This window comes from Chiloscyllium punctatum, chromosome 13 (assembly GCF_047496795.1).
Source record: "Chiloscyllium punctatum isolate Juve2018m chromosome 13, sChiPun1.3, whole genome shotgun sequence".
NCBI classification, from domain to species: domain Eukaryota; kingdom Metazoa; phylum Chordata; class Chondrichthyes; order Orectolobiformes; family Hemiscylliidae; genus Chiloscyllium; species Chiloscyllium punctatum.
Genome location: NC_092751.1, coordinates 107,647,059 through 107,664,273, shown reverse-complemented (window position 1 = coordinate 107,664,273; position 17,215 = coordinate 107,647,059). Strand labels below are relative to the sequence as shown.

Genomic DNA, 17,215 nt, shown 5'->3' with positions numbered 1-17,215 from the left:
AAGAAGATGAAGAAGTTGGTGTGCAAATGAGGCAGGATTTCTCAACCAAAGATGGATTTCTGTTCTTAAAACTACAGCAACCTAATGGCAGTATAAGGTGCCAAAACAGAAATTGCTGGAAAAACTCAGCAGGTCTGGCAGCATCTGTGGAGAGAAATCTGAAGAGTTAACTTTTCAGGTTGTGTGACCCTTCCTGACAACTGGAAGGGTCTTTGAATTTACAGTATACGCAGTTCTTTCAGTTTTTATTTAGACAGTATAAGGTGAATGAGCACCTGGGTATTTGTCGTAAAGAAATATTTTCAAAAGCTTTGGAACATGTCAATATCAAATGTCAAGATGGATCCTCAGAATCTGCAACCACGTTCCAACCAATAATCAATAAACCAAATGTTGCTGACAAATGAGAGACATATCCCTTGTACATGGACCAACAGGTCTTTCCAGAGGTGCCTATGAGTTCAATTTAAAATAGGGCTTCAATTACCAACTTCTGATGAAAACATTCCTTGTTTACCATCAACACCCCTAGCCATACTCCCCTCCCCCAACTCAACTGCTTGGAATGTTTTCTTATCATAAGGGGTATGGATAGGGTAAATATCCAAATTACTTTCCCCAGGGTAGCTGAGTCCAAAACTAGAGGCATAGGTTTAAGGTGAGAGGGGGAAAATTTAAAAGGGACCTAAGGGGGCAAGAAGCTGGTGTGTGTATGGAATGAGCTGCCAGAGGACGTGGTGGAGACTGGTACAATTACAACATTTAAAAGGTAACTGGATGGGTACATGAATGGGAAGGGTTTAGAGGGATACGGGTCAAGTGCTGGCAAATGGGACTAGATTAGGTTAGGATATCTGGTTGGCATGGACAAGTTGGACCGAAGGGTCTCTTTCCATGCTGCATTTTTTTCACGAACTACAGGGATGTTAAATCTGTAAACAATAAGATGATCTGAAAAGGCTATTGGAAAAGGGGAGCTGGATGGTTGCTCTTGCAACCAGCACAGGAGTGATGGGCTGATTACCCTTCTTCCTGTATTGTAAAGCCTAGAGATTCTATCTTAGTAGTATGCAAATATTCTTCTCATGTCCCAAAGCCTGGAACTATTCTTATCCTTAAGTTACTTCAAGGCGGCCCAACACACCATGGTATGAAACACTGACAGTAAAGACTGAAAAACCGGACAGATGTTTATTCAATAATTAATTCTTTCTCCAGGTCATTTCCATTCTTGAAATATTCTACTTTTCAAAAACCCCCGTGAAATTCATTTGAAAAGAAAAGCCAAAATTCACTCTGCTCATTGAGAAAATGCAACAAAGATATCCAAATCCTTCAGTAATACGTTCCAAAGTATAAGCTTTAAAAAATGTCGTACAAATCAGACGTAATCAGATATACAATCATACTGAGGGAAAGAGAGAACTGCAGAGGCTGGAGATCTGAGTCGAGAGTGTGGTGCTGGAAAAGCACAGCAGGTCAGGCAGCATCCGAGGAGCAGGAGAATCGATGTTTCGGGCATAAGCCCTTCATCATACAATCATACTGTCCATTGTTGAGAGTTTTTAAGATATAATAGGATTTTTTAAATTTGCCTTCTCAGAGTCACCTGGTCAGACAGAAACTTGCTACTACTGAAAAAAAAGACACATTTTGTCAAAGCTTTTCCTCTTGCAAACAGGGCATTTCACAAGAATAAAAATTCAAACTCAAATTTAATAAAGCCTGACTACTATCTGCCGGTCAATATTAATGGGTGTGTTTTTCATGGCAATGCATCTATCATGTACCAACAAATGAGCTCTTTCCTCTTACTCATTATAAAATGTTGATTTTTCCCTTGAATTTGTATTCTTGCAAAATGTTCTGATGTGTGCCAGATGAAAATTTTCAAAAAATTACATCTTATTTTAGCAATACTGAAGCTGTTTGTCTTTTTTTAATATAAACTGTTGCACGTAAAGATTTACGGCTCACCAAGGAGTAGTACAGTGGTTAGCACTGCTGTTTCACAGCACCAGGAACTTGGGTTCAATTCTAGCCTTGGGTGACTGTCTGTTGAGGTTGCATTTGGTGGGGCGGCACGGTGGTTAGCACTGCTGCCTCACAGCGCCAGAGACCCAGGTTCAATTCCTGCCTCAGGCGACTGACTGTGTGGAGTTTGCACGTTGTCTGCGTGGGTTCCCTCCGGGTGCTCCGGTTTCCTCCCACAGTCCACAGATGTGCAATTCAGGTGAATTGGCTATGCTAAATTGCCTGTAGTGTTAATTTAGGGGTATGGGTAGGTGGCGGGTCGGTGTGGACTTGTTGGGCCGAAGGGCCTGTTTACACACTGTAATCTAATCTAATATTTCCCATTCCTATTTGGTCAAAGAATCATGTCATCTTTGTACCATTCTAGTTCTTCAGTGTTGGCTTGATGTAGGAGTTCATGGACAAGATCAAACATCATGATACCAGGTTGTAGTCTAATAGATTTATTTAAAGTCACAAGCTTTCAGAGTGCTGCTCCTTTGTCAGGTGATGAAGGAGCAGCGCTCTGAAAGCTTGTGATTTTAAATAAACCTGTTGGACTATAACCTGGTGTCATGTGGCGTTTGATCAAAGATGAGTAAAAGGGGGAGTTGCTTGGTGAAGCAGAGGCACCTGGAGGCAAGGTCCAAATTCATGACTGAATGAAACCTTCATTTGGTTTCTTCGCTGGCTTGACTGAAACTGGTACCATGCAGCCAAAAGCACAGGGGACACATTGGGAAGGTAAAGGAAACCTCTGGACCTTTGCAGCCCAGCAGAAAGCCAGACAGATCCTTACCTCCAGAGGGAAACTGTGCAGCTCAGTGATGTCCAAATGCATAGTGCTGTGAAGATGCTGTGCCAGAGTTTGCACCTTGGATGATGAGGTTGGGTGGTCCAGTTGCAAACTTGTCCAATCACAGTGATTGGGAGAGGTACAGTCACTCTCCAACCCTGGCTACTCCATCAGGGAATCACAGAGCTTGCACTTGGGTGTTGCAGCTGGGGCTGTCCCTCTACCTCACAATGCGAACAAAGTGTCAGATGTAGTTGGGACTTCCTTGCAATATATCAGAGCTGGAAGTAATGTGGCTAATTTTCCTCTGCACTACAGGAACAGGGTAGGCTGAGATCGTAGTGATTTCCTGTGGTCAGCCATCAGACTCCAGATTCAGAATGGGACTGGGTGATCAGCAACAGCATAGGTGAGGGAGGGGCTTTGGAAATTGTACTCAGAAACATTGTAAGAAAATTAGATTATTGTTGAGGGAGACTGGGGTGACATACTTGAAATGAAAGAAAATGGGACAAGAGTTAGGGGATGAGAGAATAGAGGGAGTTTCAATTAAAACTGACCACAGGTGAAAATGGGTAAATTTTTATCGAGTTCGTTCTTGGGAAATTCATCAACTTTTCATTGCCACAGAAAAGTGACTCTTGTTCCATGAGGACGTTTGATGCAAGTCCAAAGATACACTTTTACTTTATTTAAAAACAAGTGAAAGGTGCTACATTCCAGATGTCACTTGCTTGGTCAAACTACTAAACTTTAAGCAAATCACTTTTGATACACTAACTTTGTTACCATCAATCACCCTGCCGCATTTCAATGGATTTTATCCAGGGTTTCCCTCAGTCAGATTTTGAACATCCAGCTGTGACACCTGTTGGGAATTCTAAGCTTCGGAACAATGAAATGATGCGGTGGTGCACTGGGTGGGAAACAATGTGTGAGAACCTTTCCAATAAATTAGTCAGAATTCAACATGTTGGTACGGGACTGGAGTAATTTGTAGGTCAGACTGGAATTTTAAAAAAAACTTATTTTTTCAGGAATGTTGCTGGCTCGCCTGGACATTTTACCCATCCCTAACGGCCCATTGAGAAGGTGATGATGAAGTACCTTCTTGAACTATTGCAGCCACACTGATGTAAGGGAGGAATTTAACTCAGCTTCATGGACTGGTGATATAGTTTCACATCGAGGTGGTGTGGGGCTTGGAGAGGGGAATTTGCAGTTGATGGTAAAGATGTCAGATTTACTTCCCTGCAGGACATGAATGAACTTGATAACACCACAACCACCACTACACCAGCTTCTATTTTTCTGACTGGTGAACTCAGCAGATGACAGATTCAACGATCATATTGCAATTAAAGCAACAGTAACAAGGAATAATGTTTTTCCTAAAGTTCACATTTATGAAAGAGTTGTCTTATGAAAAATTGGCGGAAAGTGACGTTTAAACAATCCTCTTCTTTTTTTTAATATAAAGTCAATGATAAATATTCTCAGATCACCAGTTTTATAAGTAGGAGGGAAAGAAAAAAAAATTCACGTAGACTTGTACAGAGTCAGATAAAACCACTCTCCGCAACTAACTGAGTTACCGTTGAGTAAATCGAGAAAAGAGGTAAAGCCCACCAATCAGGAGAAGACCACGCATTCCGAACATCATTAGCAACAGGATCAAGAGGACAGAGATGAGTGGCTCAATGACTTGATTCCCCAGATTCCAACGTGGAAATCCCATGTTAATCAATCGTTGGTTCAGATTGGCAAACAGCGAGTGACCTTGATTGGCTTGTCCCTGATAAAAGTGGTTTGCATTCTCAGAGTTATGGATAAAACCCTGGAATGAAGAAATAGGTTAACAAGAGTTTTTAAAAAAAATCATTTTTCCAGTGCCATTTAATGCTTTTATAAAATAAATTAGTTGTCAGGATTTATAACTGAAGTCTAGCTGCCCTCAGTGACTGTGCAACTATAACTGTGTGCGATAATGGTCTGGAGTCACATACAGGCCCAGATTGGGTAAGGACAGTAGATATCCTTCTCTAAAGAACAGCTGGACGTTTTTGACACTTCTTACAGTTTTGTGGAGTAGCAGTAGATTTTTAAACTAGGCACACAGATTAGAAATTACAGGTCCCATTTAAGACAGAGATGATCAGGACTTCCTTTCCCTGGAGGATGCTGACCGTGTGACATTCTCTTCCCAAGGGCTCTGGAGGATGGCTCATAGGAGATGTTGAAGACTGTGTTAGACAGATTTTTGATCATGGAGAGAGACAAGGTGGGGGCTGAAAGGAAAATGGTGCTGAGACCACAACCAAATCAGACATGATCTACTCCTACTCCTTGTGTTAATGTATTTTTAAATATTAAATTTTGAATGCTGTAGGCTAGATTAAAGAGAATATTCAAAAGGGGTGGCACAGTGGTTAGCCCTGCTGCCTCACAGCACCAGGGATCTGGGTTCAGTTCCACCCTCAGGGGACTGTCTGTTTGACATTTGCACATTCTTCCTGTGTCTATGTGGATTTCCTCCAGGTGCTCCACTTTCCTTCTAGAGTCCAAAGATGTGCAGATTAGGTGGATTTGCCAGGCTAAATTGTGCATAGTGTCTAGGGATGTGCGGGCTAAGTGGATTAGTCATGGAAAATGCAGGGTTAGAGAGATGGGGTGGGTCTGGGTGGGATACTCTTTGGAGGGCCAATATGGACTCGATGGGCTGAATAGCCTATTTCCACACTGTGGGAGTTTTATTTATAGAGAAGTGAGGATTGGGATTGTTTAACCATGATCTTACTAAACTGTGGGTAGTTCTGATGGGCTGAATGCCTACTCCTGCTCCTGTTTCTAATGTTTTTATGTAAAATAATCTGTGTCCCAGTGCTTATTTCTTATATACACATCCCAGTACTCATTTTAATAAACTAAATTTGATCAAATCAAACTAAATTAACATAAGATAATACACAGGTCAGTGTAAATAACGGATCAATGCCCAACACCTATTCACCTTAGATACTGATGGCTGGGATGTGGAATGTGCTGCATTGAAAACATTTTGATTTGTAACAAATAAACTGCATTGAAGGACAACAGGGAGGGGTCAAGTAGAAGGAGGAACTGATTTGACCAATTCACCAAAGAGCCAGCATAAGTGGAATGGACCAGATGGCCTCCATCTGTTTTACTTCATTCTGTAGTGGAGCAACGTGGCTGGGATTGTGTCCAGTCTCATCTCAGCACCCTCAGAGCCAGCCCCTCCACGGAGAGCTGACTGACAGGTCCAGCCTAGCCTGACCCAAAGGGAGCCGGACTGAAGTGGGAAACTTCCAAAAGAGCAACCACTGTCCTGGCCCTGGGCTTGGGGAGGGAGCACAGCAAGATCCCAGCAGGATCACAAAGGACAATGTGTCTAAAGTCAAGGGCAACCAATGGGACTTCCTCCAACATGAGCTCTGAGCTGTGGAATGTGGACAGGCAGCAGATTGTCAGACAAGTGTCAAAATTCTCAACTCCCCAGGACCTTGCAAAACTTTCCCAGGAAACCACTCCACTTTACCACCTCAGCCCCTGCACCTGCTCCCGATCACTCCCTCTCCTGGGGGTGAGGTTTATATGTGTAGCCGTTGGTTGGGAGAGTGTGCCTGTGTGGTGTGCGTGTAACGGAGTGGGAGGTTGTGCGTGGGGGTGGAGTGCGTGGGGGGGGGAGGGGGGGGAGTGCGTGGGGGGGGGGGGAGGGGGGGGAAGGGGGAGGGGGGGGGGAGGGGGAGGGAGGGGGGGGAGTGCGTGGGGGGGGGAGGGGGGTGGAGTGCGTGGGGGGGGGGAGGGGGGCGGAGTGTGTGGGGGGGGGGTGGTGTGTGTGTGTGTGGGGGGGGCGGTGTGTGTGTGGGGGGCCGGTGTGTGTGGCGGCGTGTGTGTGTGGTGGGGGTGAGGGGGTGTGTGGGTGTTGGTGTGGGGGGTGTGTGTGTGTGGGGGGGTGTGAGTGTGTGGGGGGGGCTGTGTGTGTGGGGGGGCTGTGTGTGTGGGGGGGGGTGTGTGTGTGGGGGGGGGGTGTGTGTGTGGGGGGGGGGTGTGTGTGTGGGGGGGGGGTGTGTGTGTGGGGGGGGGTGTGTGTGTGGGGGGGGGGGTGTGTGTGGGGGGGGGTGTGTGTGTGGGGGGGGTGTGTGTGTGGGGGGGGTGTGTGTGTGGGGGGGGTGTGTGTGTGGGGGGGGGTGTGTGTGTGGGGGGGGGTGTGTGTGTGGGGGGGGGGTGTGTGTGGGGGGGGGTGTGTGTGTGGGGGGGGGTGTGTGTGTGGGGGGGGGTGTGTGTGTGTGGGGGGGTGTGTGTGTGGGGGGGGGGTGTGTGTGTGGGGGGGGGGTGTGTGTGGGGGGGGTGTGTGTGTGGGGGGGTGTGTGTGGGGGGGGGTGTGTGTGTGTGGGGGGGTGTGTGTGTGTGGGGGGGTGTGTGTGTGGGGGTGTGTGTGTGTGTGGGGGGTGTGTGTGTGGGGGGGTGAGTGTGTGTGTGGGGGGGAGTGTGTGTGTGGGGGGGGGAGTGTGTGTGTGGGGGGGGGAGTGTGTGTGTGGGGGGGGAGTGTGTGTGTGTGGGGGGGAGTGTGTGTGTGTGGGGGGGAGTGTGTGTGTGTGGGGGGGAGTGTGTGTGTGTGGGGGGGGAGTGTGTGTGTGTGGGGGGGGGAGTGTGTGTGTGTGGGGGGGGGAGTGTGTGTGTGTGGGGGGGGAGTGTGTGTGTGTGGGGGGGGAGTGTGTGTGTGTGGGGGGGGAGTGTGTGTGTGTGGGGGGGGAGTGTGTGTGTGTGGGGGGGGAGTGTGTGTGTGTGGGGGGGGAGTGTGTGTGTGTGGGGGGGGAGTGTGTGTGTGTGGGGGGGGAGTGTGTGTGTGTGGGGGGGCGAGTGTGTGTGTGTGGGGGGGAGTGTGTGTGTGTGGGGGGTGTTGTGTGTGTGTGTGGGGGGGTGTGTGTGTGGGGGGGGTGTGTGTGGGGGGGGGTGTGTGTGGGGGGGGTGTGTGTGGGGGGGGGTGTGTGTGGGGGGGGTGTGTGGGGGGGGGGTGTGTGGGGGGGGGGTGTGTGGGGGGGGGGTGTGTTGGGGGGGTGTGTTGGGGGGGGTGTGTGTGGGGGGGGTGTGTGTGGGGGGGGTGTGTGTGGGGGGGGTGTGTGTGGGGGGGCGGGCGTGGTGTGTGGGGGGCAGGCGTGGTGTGTGTGGTGTGTTGTGTTTGGGTGTGGGTGTGTGCGTGGGGTGTTTGTGTGGTGTGGGGTGTGTGCGGGTGTGTGTGGGGTGTATGTGTGTGGGGTGGTGTGGGTGTGGGTGTGTGGGGTGGGGCGTGTGGGGGTGTGTGGGGTGTGGGTGTAGGGGGGATGTGTAGCGGGGGTGTAGGGGGGCTGGGTGTTGTAGGGGTGTGTGGGTGTGTGTGGTGTGTGTGGGAGTGTGGGAGTGTGGGCAGTGTGGGAGTGTGGGAGTGTGGGAGTGTGGGAGTGTGGGGTGTTTGGGTGTGGGTGTGGAGTGGTGTGCGTGTGGTGTATGTGTGGGTGTGGGGGTGAGGGTGGGGGTGAGGGTGGGGGTGAGTGTGGGGGAGCGTTGTGTGGGGGAGCGTGTGTGGGGGAGCGTGTGTGGGGAGCGTGTGTGGGGGAGCGTGTGTGGGGGAGCGTGTGTGGGGGAGCGTGTGTGGGGGAGCGTGTGTGGGGGAGCGTGTTGGAGGGGGGTGTGGGTGTAGTGTGTGGCTGTGTTGTGTTTGGGTGTGTGGGAGTGTGTGTGTGCGTGGGGTGTTTGTGTGGTGTGGAGGTGTGTGTGGAGTGTGGGTGTGGGGTGTGGGTGTGGGTGGGTGTGTGTGTGTAGGTGTGGGTGTGTGCATGTGGCGTATGTGTGGTGTGGGGGTGTGCGGGTGTGCATGTGCAGTGTGCGTGTGCGTGTGCGTGTGCGCGTGTGCGCGTGTGCGGGTGGGGGTGTGCGGGTGGGGGGTGGGGGTGTGCGGGTGGGGGTGTGCGGGTGGGGGGTGTGCGGGTGGGGGTGTGCGGGTGGGGGTGTGAGGGTGGGGGTGTGAGGGTGGGGGTGTGAGGGTGGGGGTGTGAGGGTGGGGGTGTGAGGGTGGGGGTGTGAGGGTGGGGGTGTGAGGGTGGGGGTGTGAGGGTGGGGGGGGTGTGAGGGTGTGTGTGGGGGGGTGTGGGGGTGTGTTTGGGGGGGTGGGGGTGGTGTTTGGGGGGGTGGGGGGGTGGGGGTGTGTTTGGGGGGGTGGGGGTGGGTGGGTGTGGGTGTGGGTGTGGGTGGGTGTGGGTGTGAGGGTGGGGGGGGCGGGGTGTGGGTGTGAGGGTGGAGGGGCGGGGGTGTGTGTGTGTTTGGGTGTGTGTGTGTGGGGGGGTGTGTGTGGGAGTGTGTGTGTGGGTGTGTGGTGGTGTGTAGGTGTGTGGGGTGGTGTGTGTGTGTGGGTGTGTATGGGTGTGTGTGGGGTGGGTATGTGTGTGTGTGTTTGGGTGTGTGCGTGTATGTGTGTGTGTGGGAGTGTGTGTTTGGGTGTGCGTGTGTGTGTGCATGTGCGCGGGTGTGGGTGTGAGGGGGTGGGTGTGAGGGGGTGGGTGTGAGGGGGTGGGGGTGGGGGTGTTGGGTGGGTGTGGGTGGGTGGGTGTGGTTGGGTGTGGGTGTGAGGGTGTGGGGGTGTGGGGGTGTGGGTGTGTTTGGGTGTGTGGGTGTGTTTGGGTGTGTGTGTGAGTGGGTGTGAGTGGGTGTGAGTGGTGTCTGTGTGTGTGGGGGTGGGTGAGGGTGGGTGTGTGTGTGTGTGGGTGTGTGTTTGGGTGTGTGTGTGGGTGTGTGTGTTTAGGTGTGGGTGTGTGGGTGGGTGTGTTTAGGGGTGGGTGTGTATGTGTGTGTTTGGGTGTGTGGGTGTGGGTGAGGGTGTGTGTGGTGTTTGGGGTGTGTGTGGGTGTGTTTGTGTTTGGGTGTGTATGTGTGTGTGTTTGGGTGTGGGTGAGGGTGTGTGTGTGTGTGTTTAGGTGTGGGTGTGTGGGTGTGGGTGAGGGTGTGTGTTTGGGTGTGTGTGTGTGTTTAGGTGTGGGTGTGTGGGTGTGGGTGAGGGTGTGTGTTTGGGTGTGTGTGTGTGTTTAGGTGTGGGTGTGTGGTGGGGTGTGGGTGTGGGTGTGGGTGAGGGTGTGTGTTTGGGTGTGTGTGGGTGGGTATGTGTGTGTGCGTGTATGTGTGTGTGTGGGTGTGGGTGAGGGTGTGTGTTTGGGTGTGCGTGTGGCGTGTGCGCGGGTGCGGGTGTGGGTGTGAGGGGGTGGGTGTGAGGGGGTGGGGGTGGGGGTGTTTGGGTGGGTGTGGGTGGGTGGGTGTGGTTGGGTGTGGGTGTGAGGGTGTGGGGGTGTGGGGTGTGGGTGTGTTTGGGTTGTGTGGGTGTGTTTGGGTGTGTGTGTGAGTGGGTGTGAGTGGGTGTGAGTGGGTGTGAGTGGGTGTGAGTGGGTGTGAGTGGGTGTGAGTGGGTGTCTGTGTGTGTGGGGGTGGGTGAGGGTGGGTGTGTGTGTGTGGGTGTGTGTTTGGGTGTGTGTGTGTGGGTGTGTGTGTTTAGGTGTGGGTGTGTGGTGGGTGTGTTTAGGGGTGGGTGTGTATGTGTGTGTTTGGGTGTGTGGGTGTGGGTGAGGGTGTGTGTGTGTGTGTTTGGGTGTGTGGGTGTGTTTGTGTTTGGGTGTGTATGTGTGTGTGTTTGGTGTGGGTGAGGGTGTGGTGTGTGTGTGTTTAGGTGTGGGTGTGTGGGTGTGGGTGAGGGTGTGTGTTTGGGTGTGTGTGTGTTAGGTGTGGGTGTGTGGGAGTGGGTGAGGGTGTGTGTTTGGGTGTGTGTGTGTGTTTAGGTGTGGGTGTGTGGGTTGTGGGTGTGGGTGTGGGTGTGGGTGAGGGTGTGTGTTTGGGTGTGTGTGGGTGGGTATGTGTGTGTGCGTGTATGTGTGTGTGTGGGTGTGTGGTGAGGTGTGTGTTTGGGTGTGCGTGTGCGTGTGCGCGGGTGCGGGTGTGGGTGTGAGGGTGTGGGTGTGAGGGGGTGGGTGTGAGGGGGTGGGTGTGAGGGGGTGGGTGTGAGGGGGTGGGTGTGGGGGTGGGGGTGTTTGGGTGGGTGTGGTGGGTGGGTGTGGTTGGTGTGGGTGTGAGGGTGTGGGGGTGTGTGTGTGTTTGGGTGTGTGGGTGTGTTTGGGTGTGTGGGTGTGTTTGGGTGTGTGTGTGAGTGTGTGTGAGTGTGGTGTGAGTGGGTGTCTGTGTGTGTGGGGGTGGGTGAGGGTGGGTGTGTGTGTTTGGGTGTGTGTGTGTGGGTGTGTGTGTTTAGGTGTGGGTGTGTGGGTGGGTGTGTTTAGGGGTGGGTGTGTATGTGTGTGTTTGGGTGTGTGGGTGTGGGTGAGGGTGTGTGTGTGTGTTTGGGTGTGTGGGTGTGTTTGTGTTTGGGTGTGTATGTGTGTGTGTTTGGGTGTGGGTGAGGGTGTGTGTTTGGGTGTGTGTGTGTGTGGTTTAGGTGTGGGTGTGTGGGTGTGGGGAGGGTGTGTGTTGGGTGTGTGTGTTAGGTGTTGTGTGTGTTTGGGTTGGGTGTGTGTTGGGTGTGTGTGTGTGTTTAGGTGTGGGTGTGTGGGTGTGGGTGAGGGTGTGTGTTTGGGTGTGTATGTGTGTGTGTTTGGGTGTGTGGGTGTGGGTGAGGGTGTGTGTGTGTGTTTGGGTGTGTTTGTGTTTGGGTGTGTATGTGTGTGTGTTTGGGTGTGGGTGAGGGTGTGTGTTTGGGTGTGTGTGTGTGTGTTTAGGTGTGGGTGTGTGGGTGTGGGTGAGGGTGTGTGTTTGGTGTGTCGTGTGTGTGTGTTTGGGTGTGTGGGTGTGGGTGAGGGTGTGTGTGTGTGTGAGGGGGTGACCCCTACCTGCCGGGGTCTGTTCAGATCCTCCGTCTCTGCGGTGCTTTGTGAACTCTGGGGTCATCATTCTGCACGATCTCTCCGTTGGCGAGAATGCGAACCATTTTCCTCAATCCGCAATCCCCAGCTCAAAGCGACACAGTAAAGGGGGAGACCCGGGGTTTGGGGGATTGTACAGGATCTGCAGACTGGCCTTTAGCCCTAAAGCCAGGCCGGTGCTAACTTCCCCACCGTCAGGCCACTCTGTGTCCCTGGGCCATGCACCCTCTTGTTCCCCACCCTCTCTCTCTCTCTGTGTACACTGTAACAGCCAGTTCCGAGGAGGAAATGACAGTCAGCAGTGTTACAGCAAATCAACTCCTGTCCTTTCCCTTCCACAACCCGCTCCGCAACTGCGATGCTGCTAAATGTGACCGCCCTGGCGGGAATACAGCCCTTCTCCTCCCCCCCCCACCCCATTCGCAGTCCCAGATCTCTCACCCTCACCCCCCCTCCCCCCAGTTTGCCCCGACCTTGTTTTAAACGGTGGATGGAAGTTGAATAACATTTAAAATCAAAGATACAATCCCAGTGACACTTCCTCAGGCAGTGTGTACAGTGTGTTTGGTGGTGTGTGGGTTTAAATTATACCTGTGGGGTGTGTGAGAAACAGAGACAGAGGTCTGAGAAATGTTATACAGTCAGATAACACAGAGACAGACCCAACTAATCCACTCCAACCAAGCTCCCCAAACTAACTAGTCCCACTTGCCTGCATTTGGCCCACATCCCTCTGAACCTTTCCTATTCATTTACCTGCTCAAAAGTCTCTAAAATGTTCTAACTATCTGTATTTACCACTTCCTCAGACAAACCACCCTCTGTGTGAAAAAAAAATCCTCAGGTCTCTTTTAAATCTTTCTCCTCTCACCAGGATTAGCATTTGGGGGAAATTCTGAGTTGGGAGTCATTGTGATTTTGGAACAGGCCCCTGTGTGACAGTTCTTTCACCTTCGCTGTATCCTGGAGCTCACTCCCAAACCCAGTTTCAGAGGCACCTACACCAATGGACAGCAGCAGTTCACAGAGGCAGCTCACCCCCTCTCCCCACTGCCCCTCAACGGCAACTTCTCAAGGGCAACTAGGGACAGGCAATAAATGCGACCTAGCCAGTGATGTCCATATCCCAGGATTGAAAAGGATTGCACGTTCCCACCAGTTACCAAGATTATTTGTTCTTGGGGTGTGGGTGTGATTAGATGGCTAATCACTCACTGCTCATCCATAGCTGCTCTTGAGAAAGGGATAATGAGCTGTTTTATTAAACCTCTAATCTGTGGGTTGTATAGACTCCCCTTGTATTTAAGGGAGGGAATTCCACGATTTTGACCCAACCACAATGAAGGAACAGCGAAATACTTCCTGGTCGGGAAATTGCCCATAGTGTCGAGGGATGTGCTGGTGGGGTTGATAGCCATAGGGTATACAGGCTATTGGGGTAGGGGCGGCTCGGGGTGGGCTGCTCTTTAGAGGGTCATATGGACTCAAAAAGGCCGAATGGCCTGCTTCCACACTGTAGGGATTCTGTATATCCTCCCCAAGCCACAGCAATTTGTTTAACTCTCAACCGCCATCTGGGCAATTACAGCTGGACAACAATTGCTGGCCTAGCCAGAGACATCAACATCCCATGAACAAACATAAAAACAGAATTCCCCTGATTTTTCTCTGTGGTTTGATACAACTGGGTGGCTTGCTTAACCATTTCAGTGGACAAGTACTGATGGTTTGGAGTTTTATAGATGTCAGACCTGGGTAAGGATGGCTGATTGAAAAGTGTCTTTAATGTAGAAGAACATCTGTAGGTGCTTTTAATGAGGACAGTAGTGAGGAGGAGGGAAGGCAATGCCTTAGGAATGTGAAGACAGGTAAATGCTGCTCCGACCCCAGCAGAGAGAGTCATTCGGCGGGTTCACGACCTCTGACCCCTTCAATCCTGGTCTGAGCTCCAACACAGTCAAGGCACACCCTCTGAGACACCAGGAATTTGATTTGGACACAGTGTGGGAATGGGGAATCTGAAGCTTTGGGATTTCTGCCGGAAAACCAACACTCCAAAATTAAAGCAAAAAGTGGTGATGCCAGCAACCTGCTCTCAAAATGAATTCCCATAGCGCCTGTCTCAATCTCAGAGTGTTCAAAGAGTTTTTTTTTAAAACAGCAAATTTATTATTTCTGAGGAGTATTCATTGTAAGGGATATGGCAGTTGAATTCTGCATGGCAAAATCCCACAAAGCCATTAGATCTGTTAACTTTAAAAAAAACAACAAAAAGACAGATATTGCTGGAAAAGCTCAGCAGGTCAGGCAGCATCTGTGGTTGGAAATCAGAGTTAATATTTTGGGTCGAGTGACTCATCCTCAGCACTCCAGGATTCCGCAGATGCAATATCTTCTGTGTTAGTGATGTTGCCTCAATTAAACATAAAAAACTTAGAAAATAAGAGCAGGAGTAATCCATCCAGCCCTCTGAGCCAGCTCTGCCATTTCAATAGGATCATGGCTAATCATCTAACTCTGTCCCCTGTTCCCTCTTTCTCCCCATACCCTTTAATTTCTTGAGCCCCAAAGACTATATCTAACCACTTTTTGAAAACATTAAATGTTTTGGCTTCAACCACTTTCTGTGGCAGAGAATTCCACAGGCTCCCCACCCTCTGAGTAGAATCAACATTCTCCCCATCTCCGTCCTAAGTGACCTACCTGGTTTTCCTTAGACTGTGAAGTGAGCATCACTGAAAGAGAATCACAATCTGCTCCGGACAACTGAAGTAAAAAGAAAATTCGAAGTGAGCTTATTTGGGACAGAAACTGGGATGCTTTGTTGCTGATTTGTAGCCTCATGTTTTATGTAGTGACGGTTGCTGTGCCCACACTGTCACTTTGTTGAAGTGACATTATCTGACTGTAACACTATATAAAAGGGAACAGCTCTCGACCTCACTGAGTGAAGACCTCAAACGTGCAGGAGACGAGCAGCTCCTTTTGTCTGCTCCTGAATTCTGGTCACTTTGTTCACCCTTTTCTTGTGCTTTTTTTTTTAAACGATAAAAAATATTTTCTCTGCTTTTTGTCTGCTGATGGATGATCGGGTGGCTTTTATATGCAAACTAATTTGGAGACAAACTCAGTGAATGAGCTATTAGAAAGGAGCTTTCAGCTCTAATTGAATTTCTTCACTTGTTAGTTTGCAATGAAAATGTCATATATATCGGTGACTCTATTCAGACCGAATTAGGTCTTGTTAGAAAGAAATGGTTTCTTTGGCCAGGCATTAAACTTCTTGGAGTTGGCCGTGTAACTATGGAGGGCAGCTGGAGACAGCTCCTCGACACACATGTGCTTCAGTTTGTCGAGCTGTATAGACTTGTGAATTCCTATTCAGTGTGGCCTCCCCTCGGTGTCACTGGGGGTTAAGTCTGGGCCTTCTCCTGGGCAGCCATGCTGAAAATTTAGAGTGACACTTGAACAGGAGGCAGCCGAGTCCCCGAGTTGTACACGAGCTTTATTGTTGCACAGTTCCATTTTCCTGAGCCCACAGATCCGGTTTGTCACGATGTGGCCAAGACACCTTTTCTGCGATAAGGGTTTATTCAGCTCGAGCTGCAGCAACAATCTACAAATGTGATTAGCTTCGTATGAATGGAACCCTCCTGCATCGATTTCCACTCAGTGCCACAACACATCGCCCCAAAGCCCCCTCCACTCACTCGGAATGGGGAAGGTCTCTGGATAAAGATCAGGCAAGATCCCATCAAATCACAGCATGCAACAGAGTTAACCATTTAAACAGCTCGTGATGCCCGATGAATCAATATTTACTTTTAGAATCTGAAATATTTGTAACAATTCAACCGATTTTCTGAAATCCAGCATGTAGGAAATGATCACTGAAAAGATAAATGAATGCTTCTGTCTGTATGTTCTCTCCTCCAACCTTATTCAATTAGGCAAGTGATTGTCTGCTGATCCCTTAAGTTATCACAACAGGTGGATTAAGTGGTTCAGAATACACATAGCATACTTGTGTTTCCGAGCTGAGGCAAAGAGTTTAGGAGCAGGAAGGTGATGCTAGAACTGTAACAAAACATTGGTTAGGCCCCAGGTAGTAAATTGTGTGCAATTCTGGAATTCATATTATAGGAGGGATGTGATAGCACTAGAGAGAGTACAGAGGAGATTCGCCAGGATGTGGCCTGGGCTGGAGAGTTTCTGTTATGAACAGAGCCCAGAAAGACTGGGTAGAGGAGGTTGAGAGAGGACATGATTAAGATTGGTAAAATTGTGACGGACATAGGTGAGGGAAGGGAAGAAGAAACCGTGGGCGGCACGGTGGCACAGTGATCAGCACTGCTGCCTCACAGCGCCGGAGCTGCCTCAGGCGACTGACTGTGCGGAGTTTGCACGTTCTCCCCGTGTCTGCGTGGGTTTCCTCCGGGTGCTCCGGTTTCCTCCCACAGTCCAAAGATGTGCAGGTCAGGTGAATTGGCCATGCTAAATTGCCCATAGTGTTAGGTAAGGGGTAGATGTAGATGTAGGGGTCTGGGTGGGTACGCTTCGGCGGGGCGGTGTGGACTTGTTGGGCCGAAGGGCCTGTTTCCACACTGTAAGTAATCTAAATCTAAATCTAAATCTAAATCTTTCTCCTTGATGGAGGGTTCAATGACCAGATGACATAGATTCAAGGTAAAGGGGAGGTGGTTTTGGGGGGAATATGAGGAAAAGTTTTTTCACCCAGAGGGTGGGAATCCAGAACTCACTCCCTGTGAGGGTGGGAGAGGTTGAAACCCTCAGAACATTGAGGAAATATTTAGATGTGTACTTGCAAAGCATACAAAGCATTGAGCCAAGTGTTAAAAAGTGGGATTAGGATAGTGAGGTGATTGTTTTTGATTGATGGGCTGAAGGGTCTTTTTATGTGCTCTAAACTACTGTGATGATATGACTTTTTATTAGAGAGTGCCTTTCTTGATGTAGTCATGATTTGGAGATGCCGGTGTTGGACTGGGGTGTACAAAGTTAAAACTCACACCTGTTGCACTATAACCTGGTGTTGTGTGATTTTTAACTTTCTTGGTATAGGTTATCCCAAAACATTTGCAGCCAATGAAATACATTTGAAGCATACTCACTGTTGTAATGTAGGAACCCTGGCAGCCATTTTGTGCACAGCAAGTTCCCACAGACATCATCGTGGCAATGATCAGATAAATACTGGCCACTACACCAGGATGATCTCCTCTTGCTTTGAAGGAGTGCCCTAGGTTTTTTTAACATCCATTTAAAAGGACAGATGGAGTCATACCTACAAGACAGCACATGTGAAGCTCTTCCTTAATCCACACTGTAGAGTCACTTTGATTTCGTCCTTCGTTTTAATTCATAACAAGAGCACTTTTCATATCCAGTTAATGGATAGAAGAGTATTGAAAACAGTTATAGGTTTCAAAGTTGTAGCGGGAAAGTAATTACAAAATTTAACAATAAATTACAAAGGACAGGCTTTGTGCTGTTT

General features: G+C 50.0%; 1 protein-coding gene across 1 annotated transcript; it reads right to left on the bottom strand.

Annotated features, from left to right (window-relative positions):
• Window positions 1-1,177: 1,177 nt before the first annotated feature.
• Window positions 1,178-12,031, bottom strand: LOC140484756 (protein FAM241B-like). Its single transcript, XM_072583574.1, is given in 3 exon segments — window positions 1,178-4,646; window positions 11,668-11,693; window positions 11,696-12,031. Coding segments are annotated over 3 exon segments (342 nt in total). The 5' UTR covers window positions 11,766-12,031; the 3' UTR covers window positions 1,178-4,400.
• Window positions 12,032-17,215: the final 5,184 nt, after the last annotated feature.